General features: G+C 44.2%; 1 protein-coding gene across 1 annotated transcript in view; it reads right to left on the bottom strand.

Moving 5' to 3' along the window:
- Positions 1–4,901: 4,901 nt before the first annotated feature.
- Positions 4,902–17,929, bottom strand: part of si:ch211-136a13.1 (HHIP-like protein 1) — a 40,965-nt gene continuing 27,937 nt past the window's right edge. Inside the window, exons 7-15 of the mRNA XM_056282875.1 lie at positions 16,962–17,102; positions 15,703–15,777; positions 12,139–12,265; positions 11,622–11,767; positions 9,998–10,079; positions 7,815–7,897; positions 7,332–7,471; positions 7,055–7,214; positions 4,902–5,584 (exon numbers count right to left, since the gene is read on the bottom strand). Of these exons, the coding sequence (XP_056138850.1) occupies positions 4,902–5,584; positions 7,055–7,214; positions 7,332–7,471; positions 7,815–7,897; positions 9,998–10,079; positions 11,622–11,767; positions 12,139–12,265; positions 15,703–15,777; positions 16,962–17,102 (1,637 nt within the window). The remainder of the gene's footprint in view (positions 5,585–7,054; positions 7,215–7,331; positions 7,472–7,814; positions 7,898–9,997; positions 10,080–11,621; positions 11,768–12,138; positions 12,266–15,702; positions 15,778–16,961; positions 17,103–17,929) is intronic.

Consider the following 17,929-nt stretch of genomic DNA (forward strand, 5'->3'; position numbering starts at 1 on the left):
CTTGACCCGTGTCCGCTGCTTCGTTTGCATTACGAAACTGCTTGGACTCAAGCTTATCTGGAGTGATATAGAGTGGAACTAAGTCCTGGTTTCTTATCTTTGGTACAAAACAGGCCAATTGGTCCCACCCTGGGCTCTTGCCCGAGGCATTACTTAGCCACAGTGAGTTCCTACTGACAACACACACACACACACATCCACGGGCATGTGCATGCACACACATAAACACATACACATCTATGCCCACTCATACATTTACAGACACACATTCTCTTCATTCATTCATGCTCACCTCTCCAAAGTGAGTGCATTGTGCTGTTTCAAATTGAATGTGCTGTTGCGTACAACACTGTAAGGTATTACACAAGACAAGGCACTGATCACAACGCAGTTGTTTTCCAAATAGCTAGTCTGAGTCTGAAAGCTGCTAGATTCTTTTATCAGGTTAAATTCTGTATCTGTCCACATATGTATACATACACAGATGACATAAACCTTGTTTTTAGGGTTTTCAGTGAATAACCAATTTAAACAGTGTTTACTTATGTGTGTTTACTATGTGTGTGATATGTGTCTATGTACAGAGTATGGAGTCTCACTCACTCACTCACACACTTGCTCGCTCACTCACTCACTCACTCACTCCCTTTCTCACTCACTCACTCACACACTTGCTCGCTCACTCACTCACTTACTCTCACTCTTACTCACTCACTCTCTCACACACACACATACACTCACTCATTCACTCGCTCAATCACTCAGTCACTCACTCACTCACTCGCTCTCAAACTGAGCAGTAACCATTTAGGTTCATCCTAGAACAGTGTCAGGACAGTTGTTGGTTTAAAAGACAGAGCAAAGAAAGAGGGCTTTAGATGGCTCTTCAGCAGATCTGGCTCTAGCACAGGAGTTTAGGTGGCTTTAGATGGCTCTTCAGCAGATCTGGCTCTAGCACAGGAGTTTCATAAATTTTACTCCAGATTTGATGTGCATGATTGTAGTAAAGAAACTGCTGTTTTAAAACACAACCTACTGAACTCTAGTCAACATGTCTCTTTCTTTTCTGTACAGAGTGTTGTGAATACTTTTAAACAAGCCCTGTCCCTGATAACATTGGTAGCCGTCTGCTGTCCCGCTGCGCTGTTCAAATAGGCCCTATTTTCCATTATATTTTCAATATGTCACTCTGTCATCAAAAGATCCCCAATCTATGGAAACAACCTACAGTAGATCCCACTGCAAAAAAGAGCCACCCTCGGACTTTGAATGACTATAGTCCTGTAGCTTTAACCTCTCTTTTTATGAAGTCATTTGAAAAACTGATTAAAAAGGAACTTCTGGATGGGACGGAGCATCTTCTCGACCCGTTATAGTTTGCATATCGAACCAACAGGGGGCTTCAGGATGCAACCATAACTCTGCTTAACTTCATTCACAGTCACTTAGAGGGTAGTAAGAACCATGCCAGACTGTTGTTCGTAGACTTCTCATCAGCCTCGCCTGCTAGTGCAGAAGCTTGTGGAACGTTTTGGGTTGGACACCAGCATTGTTGGATTGACTTTGGACTTCCTCACCAACAGATCTCAGCGAGTGAGAGTGAATGGACACTTTCCTGGCTTGACGTCCACATAATCCGGCTCCCCTCAGGGCTGTGTCCTCCCTCCTCTCCTGTACGTCCTGTACACTAATGACTGCCGCAGTGAGTTCAAAAACCATCACATTGTGAAATCTGCAGATGACACAGTGACAGTGAGCCTGCTGAAGGAGTGTGAAATGTCCCATGGTCCTTTCATAGACCATTTCTCCAAATGGTGCCAGGGAGTGTGACTAGGACCAAAGACACGTGTATTGACTTTAGACGTGACCCCTCCAACCCAGTCAACGCTAAGATTAATGGTCAGGAGGTTGAAATTGTTGAGTCATACAAGCACTTGGGCACTATAACCGATAACAAGCTGAACTTTGATTGTAATACCAATTTGCTATGCAAAGCACCCACCCCCTGCACCAAGAGGTTCACACCTTCCTGCTACAAATACCCAGTAGTCAAAACCAGTAGACACAAACACTCCATCATTCCCTCAGCCATTTCACTGCTAAACTCCAGCAGTGAGAGGTAACACCAGCTCCACCTTGATAAACACTGTTAACGCCACTTGCTGTTGCGTTGCTTTTCGTTGGCTTTGTTCTCCTCACTACATGCTGTATTTATTTGCCTTATGTGTTCTGTGGAGTGTTTGTGTGTTTACATGTTGCCGCTGGTACACAACAATTGCCCGTGTGGGGACAAATAAACCCTACTTGACTTGACTTGACTTGACTTGACTTGACTTGACTTGACTTACGGGCATGTGGCCCCCAGCGTTGTGATCTGGAATGAACCGTTTGATTTTCACGAGAAAAGCGTGCAGCACTGTGGGAAACAACATCACAGTTACTGTGAAGTGTTGGACTTCTCTAGAACTTCACATAACAGGATGATAAGAGCTGAAAACAGGTTGTTCGATGACGTTCATTACACCCTACAAGCAAAGGCTGTGTCTTCAGTGGTTGTGTGTGTGTGTGCACGTGTGTGTGTGTGTGTGTGTGCACGTGTGTGCGTGTGTGCATATTTTCACCCCTTACTCCCTTACTTGCACAATATTTTTTCAACAAATTGAAAGACTGTCAAAGAGAGAGTACAAATCTACTACTCATCGTTCTCCAAGGTTGTGCTCTCAAGAGTAATTTTGAGTCCTTCTCTCTGAACTATGATTCAAGAAAACAGCCATTGGGGGTGTCTGGGTGGCATGGCGGTCTATTCCGTTGCCTACCAACACAAGGATCGCTGGTGCGAATCCCCATGTTACCTCCAGCTTGGTTGGGCATCCCCACAGACACAATTGGCCGTGTCTGTGGGCGGGAAGCCGCATGTGGGTGTGTCCTTGTCGCTGCACTAGCGCCTCCTCCGGTCGGTCAGGGCGCCTGTTCGGGGGGAAACGGGGGGGGGGAAAACGTGATCCTCCCACGTGCTACGGCCCCCTGGCGAAACTCCTCACTGTCAGGTGAAGAGAAGCGGCTGGCGACTCCATGTGTATCGGAGGGGGCATGTGGTAGTCTGCAGCCCTCCCCGGATCAGCAGAGGGGGTAAGCGACCGGGACGGCTCGGAAGAGTGGGGTAATTGGCCAAGTACAATTGACGTTTCGCAAAGTACCGCCCTAGAACGGTGCCTGTCCAATCCTACCTTAGCAACGGTCCGTCAAGCTTTCAAACACACAGCAAAATGCTGAAACGGTGTGCCTATGGGATCGGCAGATCGGATACTAGATATCTGAAAAGTTTGGAGGGGGTGTAATTTTCTTTCCCTTCCCGAAACCCAGAACGCAAGAAGCGCAATGTCGGCAATAGATTTGGCAGTATAGCAGACTCCATGGCCAGCTTAATCCATCCAAAATCAACAAAAATACCTGTCTGCTCCAAGCTAAGCCTGCTACTAGCTATTATTGATAGCTAATACAGCTAACGTATTATTACTGTTACTTTTACCCACACAATGCGCTGATTTCTTCCTTCATGTTTTGGTGTTTTCCGGCGACTTCCTGGATAGTTCTGAAATGCTTGACGGGCATAGCAACAGTAACTAAGGGGGCAGGACTTTGCGAAAGGTCAATTGGGGGAGAAAAGGAGGGGGAAAAAAAACAAAAAAACAAAACGGCCATTATAAAATTAGAAAGGAATAAAAATATTTGGCAAATGAGTTTATTTATATCTTTAGGCACCCTGTGCCTGGTCTGTTACACAAATAATATAAAAAAAGACTTGATTTACAAATGTCCAGCATTTCCTAATTTGTGAAATGACTTATAAGAGTGCTTTTATGATCTATTCCAACACCGTCGCATAAAGCAAAATGGCAAAATAGTTTCACAAGAGAATAACACTGTTGAAGTTGCACAATACAAAACACATACGTATATCTTCACAAAACACGCGTCACATTTGATCTTAGCTGCTAGACATGTTTGTGCTGTTGAGACAAATGCAATGGCCTGTTTACTGGATGTCACAGACTGATGCTGTAAGTAGCGTGACAGTGAGCAAGACTGGAGCTGTGTTTACAATAAAACACTGGATAAAGTCAAGAACTTGTGGAGCAAAGAGCTGAAATGGGACATCCTATTCTTCTTACTATCCTTCCTTTTTTATAATACTCTGCCTCACTTCTGTGTGAGCAGTGTATGAACGAGTACTCTGATGAAGAACATTATGGAAAAACAGAAGGAACGCTATATTAATAACATGATGGTTGCCTTGTCTGTCAAGAAAAGAACAGGGAGGGAATAACAGGGATCATGCCAATTTTTAGCAAAACCGCCAAACCACATTATGTGTGTTACATTTATGTCATTTCGTTTTTCCCATTTGTGAAATATGTGTTCCTCTCCTCACCTCACACATCTATTCACTTCTGCCCTATAGACCCTTTTACGGTCGGTAAACTGATCATGTGATGCTGCCGCCAAAATGCACATGCATACTATGCGTGACGTAGGTCATGAAAGGGTCTATTGAACAGTCTAGAAATTAATACCTTTAGTTCTGCTAGATTTGTTCTGGCAACCCACAACACAACAAGATGACATTTTAAAAATGTAAATATCAATCAATCAAAAATACTCTTGCACTCTGCATTGATCGGAGATGGAGAAGGTGCCTCTTTTGCTGCCAAAATGCACATGCATACTATGTGTGACATAGGGTCTATAGGATAACCAGAGATCCATATGTCATGCCTTTTCACTTCCTCAATACGGCAACTTCCAATGACTTTTTTTCCTCCTCTCTCTCCTCAGATAGCATAACTGTCCTCTTAACTCCTCCCTTGCTATTCTTGACACCTCACATTTCATCTTTTCCCTCACTCCTCCTCCACGTCATAACCACATATTACTCCCACGTCCTCCTCGTGTGAGCAGTTGTGCTTCCCGACCATTGACCTCTTGCACTCCAGCAGCGATCTTTCTTTGCCCTCGCACTGCACGTCATCCAACAGGATCCGGACGCTACGGTCCGCCTCTCCCAGCACCGCCTTCTTCAGCACAGCCAGCGCCGTCACGAAGCCCAGCTGCCGACACACCACCGTCCCTGCCTTGCTGGTGAACAGGTCGTCGCACACTGTCCCCCACTCCCCGCCGATGAAGATCTCCACCCGGCCTCGATCTGACAAACCGTCGGCACTCACCAGCCTCACCGACCCAACTGGTAGTTTTCTTCCCCCTCTTCCTCTCTTGCGGCCTCGACCCCGACCTCTTAGCCGGGGCCGCTTATGGACTTGGTTACCTTCCCTGGCGCTGTCGAGTTTCCCCCCAACATGCAGCTTCTCTTCCTGGGGTTTGGGCTTGGAGGACATGGAGGGCTTGGGGGTCCAATATGCTAGTCGGGGGGTTGTCATCATCTGCGTGGGTTGGGGACGACGCGTAGAGGTCCGAGTCGGGCGCGGTAAGGGAGCACCCTCTCGTCTCCTGGTCGAAGGTGTGGTAAAGATGACGGGGGTTTGAGCAGTCCTACGGTTGGCTGCGGTCATGATGGTGGACCGATAACCTAAGAGAGAAACAAAATCACCCTTTTTATTCGATGAGAAATGATGGAATCCTTTCTGCTGGGTTGTAGGACAAAAGAAAGCATGTCTCCAGTACAGACGTGTTGGGTGTTGGGTGACATTCACAAGGTCAAGGTGTCGCGAAAGCTCATGAAAGCGATTCAAAAGAAGGTTTTTATTTGGAGCCATGCAAGGAAAAGACACAGACACAGACACACAAAGATGAATGTCCAAACTGAGGTTTTTGTCAGATGCAAACAGATTTATTTAACAAATAAATAATTCCACTGTACCCAATGATGCGATAGTGCAAATGGCTTACACACAAACAAGTACCTGTTCTCCAACCGTAGAATGTTTTACTACGCAACTGATAAAACATCGGGAGTTAAAACCGCAAGTGAACGCTACGTAAACTAGTTGGTTTTACTGTGCCTGAGTTCAATAACAAACTAGTGCAAATGACTCTCTTAACTTGTATAAGTATCTTGAGGCAACAAGGCCTTCTCCGTAGCTGCCCCCTCCCTCTGGACCCCCCCCCCTCAATCACACCAGAGACTGCACCCATCTGTCTACGTTCACCTCACTCATCAGAACTCACTTCTTCAGAACTGCTTTTATTGTGGGATTAACGTTGTGTTGTATGCTTTTGGTGTGTTGCTTTAAGGTTTATTTTTGCATAATGTAAAGTGTCTAAAAGAATAAAATGTATTATTATTCATCCATCCATCCATTATCCAAACTGCTTATCCTGCTCTCAGGGTCACGGGCATGCTGGAGCCTATCCCAGCAGTCATTGGGCAGCAGGCGGAGAGACACCCTGGACAGGCCACCAGACCATCACAGGGCCAACACACATACACACACACACACAAATTCACCTGACCTGCAGGTCTTTGGACTTATTATTATTATTATTATTATTATTATTCTCAGTTAATAGTCAACAAAACAGCAGTGAACAGAGCAGTGGTTGTCATTTCTATTAGTACCAGTCCTAAAAGAAAAAGGGTGAACAGAAGTTGAAGTGGTGAATACTGTCAGTGCCTCCAGGATCTTGCATTTTTTTTTCTATTATTAAAAACAAAAGTTTCAGCGGTGATTTTTTTCTTGTAAAAAGTGGTTTGCAGTACATGCTGTATTGATTTGGTGTGTGAAAAGATCAATGGAAAAAAAATCTAAAGGAAGAAGACAGTTATGAAGATCTGCTTTTCAAGTGCTTTGATTAGACAGTTCTTAACTTGTGATGTTATAGGGAAAAGTGTTTTTGATTACAATTGAGAAGGACTCTTCATAATTTTGAAAGGATTCAATCAAAATCGCTATCCATGATACACAACACAGGAAATTATTGCAGAATGATTTCCAAGCGACCTCGCATTTACATATACTGGAGGGTCTGACAGTTCGTTAATGTTGCTAATGGAGTGTTAAAGCAGAGAGCAGAAGTAAAGGGCAAAAGAAGAGCGGACCTGGTCTGATGCTGATGGCTAGTCCCCGGGCCGAGGTGGGGGTAGGTCTACCATTAGGTTTAATGGAAGGCCTAACAGTGGGCCAAAACTTAGGGGTGACAGGTGCACCGGGAGGCCTGCGATTGGGCCTTGTGGCAGTGGCGGGTATTGCTGTGGACATCTGTGCAGGTGAGGGTGTTGCCTTTATAGTTGTTGTTTCCACTGTAATGGCCTTTGTTGTTGGTGGTGCCTTTGTTGTTGGTGCCTTTGTTGTTGGTACCCTTGTTGTTGTTTTTGCCTTTGGTGTTGTTAATGCCTTTGTTGTTGTTGCCTTTGTTGTTGCTTTTGTTGTTGTTGTAGTCGTTGCCTTTGTTGTTGTTTTTCTTGTGGTTGTCGTAGGGACAGTAGTGATGCGGGGTTTTTTATTGATCACAAACTCTGCAGAAACAACACAAACCAATAAATATTATTAGCTTATAAGATGCACCCTGAATGTAATGTATAATGATGATATCCACTAATTCACATTACAGACTTTCATCTATACGGCTACAACATCAATACGTTGCATATTTCTGATTGCCTTGGCCGTGACACAAAATTGGAAACATTTTTAAAATCAATCAATCAATCAGTCAGTCAGTCAATCAATCAATCAATCAATCAAGTTGCATTTTTTCTAGCTGCAACAAATGAATAGTGGACCAGTCTGTATCAAATCCAGAACAACTAGCAAAAGAGAGAGAGAGAGAGAGATCAACTTTTTTGACATGTGCCCTACCTTCTCTGGGATAGAAAGGAATTAGCTTGCCCTTTATCTTTACTGGGGAGGGCTTAATGCTGCATTTGCCTGGTGCTGCTCTCCTGTGTGATAGGGGAAGGGAAACACAACATGTTCATTTTAAGTGGTGTTGCAGGTATGTTTTGGGGTCTTTCTTTCCCCTTCCGTTCTATTTTTTGTGCAGAGCTGATTGTAAACATGAGATGCCACAGCTGTGCTTATTCTGATGTGCTGTACGCTGTGTGACGCCCGGGATATTTTTTTTTAAAGAGGGAAAAACTACAAATCCCAGTGCAGCAGGTTTCCTGCGTGTGACGTCACGTCCTGCCCATTCGTTTGGCGGGAATGGCTGACTAATATCATTGGTCACCGCCGGCGAGCACAAGAAGTGAGGGAACTGGCACACGCTCAGCGGCAGGCACAGCGTTTTCTGCACACACCTCTCTCTCGCTCCGCTACAAACAAGAGACTTGAACCCCGTCTAAAACGAACAGGACTGGCCGCTCACGGCAGCTGGGATTGCGTTCTTCGGACCACTGAGAGGAGACGTCCTCGCGGGGGTCCCGAACCGGCTCATGGCTGCAGTGACGTAAGCATAGCTGCCAGTTTACTCGCCTGTGTTTTCATATCAGCTCTGTGTTTGGGTTTCTCTCTCCATTTCACGTTGTGCTACTGCAGTAGCAAGTTGCGGCCGTGTGCTTTTCGCGGCTGTACCATAACAGTGGTAAACTGAACATATACGTATGTAGTTCGGGTTAATTGGCCGTACTAAATTGTCCCTAGGTGTGTGTGTGTGTGTGTGTGTGTGTGTTGGCCCTGTGATGGACTGGTGCCTACCACCCAATGACTGCTGGGATAGGCTCCAGCATCCCCGCGACCCTGAGAGCAGGATAAGCGGTTTGGGTAATGAATGGATGGAAATTGATCACTTCACATAAAGGCCTCGAGGAGGGTGATATTTTATTTACTGTTAACTAATGGTAGGGCATGAGCTCTGTGGTCACTTCCCATTTGAGAAGGTGTGATATAAAATCTTGATATGGTGGTCTAGATTTTTTTTAGCACTTAGCTTGTTATTTTTTTTAACAGGCAGTCCACTTGTAAGCCCGGTGTCATCCATTCAAAAAACATCTTTTTAACTTTCTGTACATCCATAGCATGTGTGTGTTGATAGTGGTCAAGTAGGTAGATGGGTGTCATCTGGACCCTATGATCCAGATTTATCAGTGACTCTAGTCCCTATGTCCAGCATCCTATTGACACTGAGGAACCTCTGTGATACACAATATTCTTCATTCTATATACCAAGTCCAGTTGCACTTGATTCAACTCCTTTGGCTAACCATGACCTGGATGAAGGAGAACATTCACAGATGATATTCTTCATTGAGAAACATGTGCAAGAAGTTCAATAACTGACCAAGTTTGGACCTAAAGAGTGAGAAGGGGGTGAAATTGAATGTTCTTGAGCTGACACCTTGACGTGTCAAAAAACAAAAACATTTTGGAGTTAGCATAATTTTTTCAATATACTATACTCCTAATTTTCTGTTTCCATCCAAGGGTTTCTATGCAAATGTTGTTGTGAATAAAAAGAGCTTGATTGAAACTGCAAATATTGAACAAAATCCCCCAAATTCAAAGTTCAATATCAAATGTGTTTATGCCCACTTCAGGTGGATATACCTTTTATTTGATAAAAAGAAATGGGCTAAATTGCAATGGAAACCCCATTTGCTGAATACAAAAATGAAGTGAGAATATAGTTTAATCACACGATCAGCAGTTTCTTCATCTTGACTGGTCCAGCTTTCTTGTGGGTGTTGACATAGGGACATATGACATGGGACATAAAGGCCTACCGTCAGGTTTTTATTTGTTTAATCAGATTTCATGGAAATGAACCTTTAATTCACGTGACTTATTTTGTGACATTTAATCATTCACTTGAAATTTATCCGAAAGTTGGGTTGAAACATGACTATTGGTGGACTTGTGCGAGGGTCTGAACCCAAAGAGTGAGTCAGTGAGTGAAACTGACCCTTCTTGTTGTGACCCATTGATAAGTCAAAGAAAAAATAATGCAATTCTAGAGTTGGCGTCACTCCCCCCCCCCCAATATCACGCCAGCTCACCTGAGTTGTCAAATATTTCTGCTGTCTTGATGTGCAGTCGTTGCTCACCTGGAAGGGTCCACTATCTTGTAGATGACCCCTGCTCTGGCCGATGCACTGGCGATACCCGTGGAGAGGAAATACAGCTCACCTAGCGGGAGGGATGTGGAAAAGGGAGACGGGGGGAGGACAGGGGAAGAGATTGGGGAAAATATATTAAAATAATACGAGAAAGTGAATGGGAGGGAAGAAATAAAAGGACAGGCAAACAGGAGTAAAAAAAAAGAAGAGGATAGTGAGATGCAGATGGGATGTGAGGGTTGGGGAGGGGGTTGGAAACGGCGTGGAGGGAACGCGTGGACGGGGGAGATTAAGCAGTCGGGTGTGCGTGATTGATGGAGGAAATGGAGGGACAGATAAAGAGAGGAGGAAAGAGCAAAGAAAGAGATATGGTGAGAAAGCTACAAAGAAAATGAGGCGGGGGGGGGGGATTAGTGGAAGTTGGACCTGACATGAACTTTTTAAAAATGTTCTTCCCTTTGATCTCAGTGGGAGAGGGACAGAAAAGAGGAGGAGAGATTAGAGCAGATCTTTAAAACCATCAGTATACATGCAAGACTCACTTGTAAACTAAGACAGCCTTGGCTTGTTGAAGTAATTTAATTAAAACTGGATTTGAAGTGAGTAACTCAACTGTGACTGTTAAGGTGAATTTCTGAACCCCTCGGAAACAGATGTGGTTTGGAAAATCTCATGTTTGCGATACCGAAATGCATTTAGCAACACTTCAAAATCCGTCTGACTTAGAATATGATCTGTTGATGTGGTCAGTTCAAATATCTGAGCTTAGAATAACACCGGCAGCATTAAGCCACGCTCATTTTTACAGGTCCCTATCTACTTTTCAGCAAAGTCACAAAATGTATCTGTCAAAATACAAGCGCACGTACACACATAAATCCATGAGAGCTTGGTCTGCTGTGTCCTGTGGGTCCAGGGACCACGGCCCTGCCTGTAGCTGTGCCCGAAGAGGAAACACCGAGGGTGGTCTGACAGGACGCGGAAGTGGGGCAAGCTAAGCTAACTGCTAGCGCATGCAGACCGGCAGTTCCAATAACACCGAGGGCGGTCTGGTGGCGGCCTCGCCTAGCCTTGACTGTGTTAGTGTCATCATATGGAGGGCGGGGAGGTGTGTTGAAGGTGTCTGGCTGGGAGAGCTGTCGTTGGATCAGCTGACGGAGCTTGGGTCTGCTGCGTCCTGTAGGCCCAGGGACCACGGCCCTGCCTATAGCTGTGCCCGAAAAGGAAACACCGAGGTCGGTCTGACAGGACGCGCAAGTGGGGCAGGCTAAGCTAACTGCTAGCCCATGCAGACCAGCAGTTCCAACAGTAATCCTGGCGGGTGTTCTTTCTCCTGGACAGTGATTTATTTTTATTTTTTAGTTTAGCTATGTGTTCGTTGTTCTTGTACTTCTTGTAGTTTTTGGATATGTGTTTTTGTCTTTGTGTTGCACTTACTTGGAATGGGGGGGGGGGAAACGATGTTTCGTTTCATTTTATGTGCGCAAATGCATGAAATGAAATAACTAATAAAGTGTTTGTGATTCAGATTCTGATATACTATATACACACACACACACACACACACACACACACACACACACACACACACACACACACACAAAGTCAGTACCTGCCTCGTCCTCGGCGAAAGAGATGATGTATCTGTAGAACTGGTTGATGAGTCTGGGGAATCGGCAGGTCACGTCTTTTCCCATACAGATTTCAGTGTACTGCCATTCACCCGTAGCGGTATTCTCCTTCAGTGACATTAGACGCCTAAACTCATGCCCATGCAGACACACACGACACACATACACACAAGCACAGATGTTGGTACCCATAAACACACACACAAACACGTGTAGAAAAATAACTGGGTACACTTGTATGAAAACACCAACATGACAGCTGTAGTCATATTTGCAGTGATGACAACACACAAAGAAACGTGCCGTGACGGATGAAATATTGTAATCACCTTTTTGAGGCTTTTAGCAAGTTTTAAAAGGGATTTGAGGAAAGCAAAAAAAAAAAAAATCGCTCACAAACTCATCTCTTTAAAGGGTCTGTTATGAGAGCATGATGAAAAAACCTATCGCAAATGTGATGAATGTGCGTGTTTTGCTTTGTTTACCACGGACACACACCCACTCATGAAATCACCAAAAATGTAGAGTCCGTTGAGGTTGGGCATCTGGCAGCCTCTGTAGATGTACCCTCCTGTCACAGACTTGCCCAGCTTGTGAGGGTAGGCAAAGATGGGCAAGATGTCATCTAGGTAAAGATGAATACAAATCAGTTTGGGGTTCTCACTAAACCTCTAAACAGGCCACTTTTAACTTTTTTGTTTATTTTATTTATTTATTTATTTATTGTGCTTTTCCTACCCAATTATACTTGGCCAATTACCCAATTATCTGAGCCGTCCCGGTCGCTGCTCCACCCCCTCTGCCGATCTGGGGAGGGCTGCAGACTACCACATGCCTCCTCCAATACATGTGGAGTCGCCAGCCGCTTCTTTTCACCTGACAGTGAGGAGTTTCACCGATGGGATGTAGCACGTGGGAGGATCACATTATTACCCCTAGTTTCCCCCCCCCCCCCTGAACAGGCGCCCCGGCCGACCAGGACACACACCCACATCCGGCTTCCCACCCGCAGACACAGCCAATTGTGTCTGTAGGGACGCCCGACCAAGCCGGAGGTAACACGGGGATTTGAACCGGTGATCCGTGTCGGTAGGCAACGGAATACAGCACTACGCTACCCGGACGCCCCCCAGCTTTTTTTTTCTTTTCCTTGATTGGATTGTGTCAGTCCAAATATATGTATTGGAGACAATACATATATTTTTACCATTTTAGATGCGACTTGATGAAACGGATCCATGAGACTGCCATGTTGATCTGTTGGCTCTCTATCAGATCAACATGGCCAAGACGACATCTGATCAGTGGTACACACATACGTATCCTATTATGCTGAGGGGGTTTTATGTCTTCTTGAGACAGACCAGCTGGAAGTGTCCTGTAAATGGCTTGTGTTTATAAATGACCCAAATCAACCCCGGCTGTCCTGGCACAGATTTGTGCCGGGGCCTCCTCTCCTTTGGCCTTACTCCGATTCTCTATCAGCTGTTCTACTACCTTGATAGAAAAAAAAAAACTTACAGTCGACATCGTCCCTTCTTTTAAAAAAAAAGGGAGAATTAATGCTCTCTATTTTGGATAAGCTTCTTGAACCATATGCTCTCAAAATTTGAAGACACCAATGTCCATAGAATTAGGCAAGTAAATTGTAAAAGAAAAATGGCACAGCTGTAGTAACAGTAATACATTTTATATATAAAGCTATGTCAAAAGAAACATTCAAAACTAAAGGAAAAGTGCTCAACAAATAAGGAACAACAATAATCCAGTGATTCAATTCAAGTAAATACTTGAATCACTGGATTATACACACACGTGTATAATCCAGTGATTATATACACTACTGTTCAAAAGTTTGGGATCACATTGAAATGTCCATATTTTTGAAGGAAAAGCACTGTACTTTTCAATGAAGATAACTTTAAACTAGTCTTAACTTTAAAGAAATACACTCTATACATTGCTAATGTGGTAAATGACTATTCTAGCTGCAAATGTCTGGTTTTTGGTGCAATATCTACATAGGTGTATAGAGGCCCATTTCAAGCAACTATCACTCCAGTGTTCTAATGGTACAATGTGTTTGCTCATTGGCTCAGAAGGCTAATTGATGATTAGAAAACCCTTGTGCAATCATGTTCACACATCTGAAAACAGTTTAGCTCGTTACAGAAGCTACAAAACTGACCTTCCTTTGAGCAGATTGAGTTTCTGGAGCGTCACATTTGTGGGGTCAATTAAATGCTCAAAATGGCCAGAAAAAGAGAACTTTCATCTGAAACTCGACAGTCTATTCTTGTTCTTAGAAATGAAGGCTATTCCATGCGAGAAATTGCTAAGAAATTGAAGATTTCCTACACCGGTGTGTACTACTCCCTTCAGAGGACAGCACAAACAGGCTCTAACCAGAGTAGAAAAAGAAGTGGGAGGCCGCGTTGCACAACTGAGCAAGAAGATAAGTACATTAGAGTCTCTAGTTTGAGAAACAGACGCCTCACAGGTCCCCAACTGGCATCTTCATTAAATAGTACCCGCAAAACACCAGTGTCAACATCTACAGTGAAGAGGCGGCTGCGGGATTCTGGGCTTCAGGGCAGAGTGGCAAAGAAAAAGCCATATCTGAGACTGACCAATAAAAGAAAAAGATTAAGATGGGCAAAAGAACACAGACATTGGACAGAGGAAGACTGGAAAAAAGTGTTGTGGACGGATGAATCCAAGTTTGAGGTGTTTGGATCACAAAGAAGAACGTTTGTGAGACGCAGAACAAATGAAAAGATGCTGGAAGAATGCCTGACGCCATCTGTTAAGCATGGTGGAGGTAATGTGATGGTCTGGGGTTGCTTTGGTGCTGGTAAGGTGGGAGATTTGTACAGGGTAAAAGGGATTCCGAATAAGGAAGGCTATCACTCCATTTTGCAACGCCATGCCATACCCAGTGGACAGCGCTTGATTGGAGCCAATTTCATCCTACAACAGGACAATGACCCTAAACACACCTCCAAATTGTGCAAGAACTATTTAGAGCAGAAGCAGGCAGCTGGTATTCTATCGGTAATGGAGTGGCCAGCGCAGTCACCAGATCTGAACCCCATTGAGCTGCTGTGGGAGCAGCTTGACCGTATGGTACGCAAGAAGTGCCCATCCAACCAATCCAACTTGTGGGAGCTGCTTCTGGAAGCGTGGGGTGCAATTTCTCCAGATTACCTCAACAAATTAACAGCTAGAATGCCAAAGGTCTGCAATGCTGTAATTGCTGCAAATGGAGGATTCTTTGACGAAAGCAAAGTTTGATGTAAAAAAAATCTTATTTCAAATACAAATCATTATTTCTAACCTTGTCAATGTCTTGACTCTATTTTCTATTCATTTCACAACATATGGTGGTGAATAAGTGTGACTTTTCATGGAAAACACAAAATTGTTTGGGTGATCCCAAACTTTTGAACGGTAGTGTATATATATATATACATATGATCCAGTGATTAAAGTAAATTCTTTATCAGACAGTACAAGCCAGTTTCATGCCATAAGCAATCATCAGCTGTCAGTAAAGCCACTGGGGAGAGGACATACCATTTACTGCCTCATCAAGACCTCCGTTAGCGATCACCTGTGTTTGAATGTTGCACCTCGCCCTTCCCCATTGGACGTTGTGCACGTGATGTGCATGACGAGCCAGTACATGGTATGTTCTTTCCCGAGTAGCTTTACTGACAGCTGATGATTGCATATGGCATGAAACAGGCTTGTATTGTCTCATAAAGAATTTACTTGACTCACTGGCTTATTTTGCTCCTTATTTGTTGAGCACTTTCCCTACTGTTGTGTTTCTTTTAACAGTTATATATATGGAGATAGATCAATAGATAGATAGATGTATTACCCCCGTTAACCCCAGCTATAAAGTGAAAGTGCAAAATATCATCATGTGTTACTTCATGGTACACCATACATATACATATCCTATTTTGCAGAAGCCACCATGTACCCCGCCGTGTAAATACGTCATTCAATTAAGGCTTTAACCCCAAATGACACGAGTCAAAACAACTGACTCACCTAAAGAGGAGTTTTGACAAAGTTTGCGGTCATAGCAGCTGAAGCCTTCCTTTGCCCTCCATCCATAGTTTCCTCCTTTAAAAGTAGACTGATACAATCAGGGCAACTTCTGAGCAGCACAAAAACAATGCAATCAAATGCTAAATGTCATGGGAATAACTTAGACACACATAAGACAAATTCAACTGATGGGATCATTAGCACGGGAAGGGGGGGGGGGCTGGGAGCTGCAGCTCCCCCTAGTGGAAGGTGTACCCCCCCGTAGTGGCAGGTGGCTGTGTAACATCTTAGACCCAACATTATCAATCAATCAATCAATCAATCAATTTGCATTTCATATAACAGTATGCCTTTTCTTAACGTTCAAATGCAAAAAAAATAATAAAACATGTATTTTAAACAGTGGGCTTGGGCTGTGTGGAATGTACATTTTTGATAATAAAGTGAGTAAACACTCCATTCCAAATCTCCTACACACGCACCCTACAAACAAAACAATGACGTCATACTGTAGTGACCGGGGGAGGCAGTCGCCCTGACTGTCGGCGGTTCTGCGCTGGGAGAGAGCAATGGCTGATGGGACTGTTAATGTTAGACTTAAAATTGTGTTTTAATGATGTGGGGTTCATGTTATGGTTATTCTTGTGTTGTTGTTTTGGGGGTTCGACTCAGACTAAGTAGGAGACCGTTTACTGACTCACTGACTGTAGGACCGTGACTGGGACTGATGTCGCCACTTGTGACATGGGGGGGGGGACACGTTACGTTGTTGTCCATTCTGGCCGGTGTGAATAAATGAGTACTTCCGGGGTCGTACGGTGTATGGGGGCACGGGAGTTGCGATTAAAAAGAGATCTCTGCCTCGACTCATTCTACCACGCTGGCTCACCACAATACTTTTCGTTTTAGGTGGCAGCCCCCTAATTAAAACATCTTCCCGCGTGCCTGGATGGGAGTATATAATTTTAACTAACTGCATTACTCTAATCCCTGTGCTGACACTGTATTGATGCATCAACATTCTGACTTTAAATGACCCAGTATATTTTTATTTTTTTCTGGCATCATAACTTACTGGAACATGGGCAGTGACTGGCAAATGGTCACCAGTGTTGACAGCGGTGAAATCACTCTGAGTGCTGGAAGTGGGATAAGGTTCCAGCTAAATTGATACCTAATGAAATCCCATATGCGGGAATTTGAGCCAAAAGGTGACATATCCTCACATGATGTGCTATTTTTAAAATCCTGTGTCAAACCTTTAACTATGAGGTCCACCTCCTCATATTTGTTCTGGCCCACATCGCCACAAAACATCCTGCTTCGCCCTTCGCCTGTTATGGGGTCCCCACGGTCAATGGAGCAGCGCCACATATTACGCACACCATAGGCATAAATCTCTGAAAACAAACAAAGAGAGAGAGAGAGAGGGGAATTTGATCATGTTGACCGCTACAGGACTGTGTCCTGAATAAGTGGCTGACATTACTGAGATATGCCCAAAATGACACATTTTCCTGAAGTCAGGACTGAAAGAAATATTAAAAGTGAGGTTGTTTTATCTCCACGTATAAAAATACTTTGAGTATCAAAGCATCTGTTAAGAACAAGCCTGCTGTTGGGAAAACAAGCCACATCTCAAGAGAGGGTGTTTTTCTTTTTGGTTTTTTTTTTTTGGCTATAAAATGCTAATGTCAATGAGGACAATCAGTTTTATTTTAGATTTCTTTTTTTATTTGTTTATTATTTATTACTTCCGCTTCCTGTGTGGGAAGATGGCGGCACGAATTCACGTTTGCGGCGGCCTCACCCAGTACCGTCCATGCAGTGTCTTTGTCCACGCCTGCGTTCAAGTTTTGTCTTCGTTTAATGGCTGGGAGAGCTGGAGCTGGATCGGCTGGGAGAGCTTGGTCTGCTGCAGCCGGTGGGCCCAGGGACCACGGCCCTGCCTGGAGCTATGCCCAAGGAGGAAGCACCGAGAGCAGGATGCGTAAGCGGGGCAGGCTAAGCTAACTGTTAACCCATGCAGCAGGCAGTTCCAACAGTCATCATGGCTGGCGTTCGTCCCTTTGGACAGTGATATTTTTTTATTTTCGTTTAGTTTGGATATCTGTGTGAGTTTAGATGTGTGTGTGTTCTTGCAGTTTTTGGGTAGGTGTTTTTGTCTTTGTGTTGCACTGCTGTGTGCTGGAGGAAATGACATTTCATTTCATGTAATGAAACGAAA

Source organism: Lampris incognitus, chromosome 7, assembly GCF_029633865.1.
Source record: "Lampris incognitus isolate fLamInc1 chromosome 7, fLamInc1.hap2, whole genome shotgun sequence".
In the NCBI taxonomy this organism is placed as follows: Eukaryota; Metazoa; Chordata; class Actinopteri; order Lampriformes; family Lampridae; genus Lampris; species Lampris incognitus.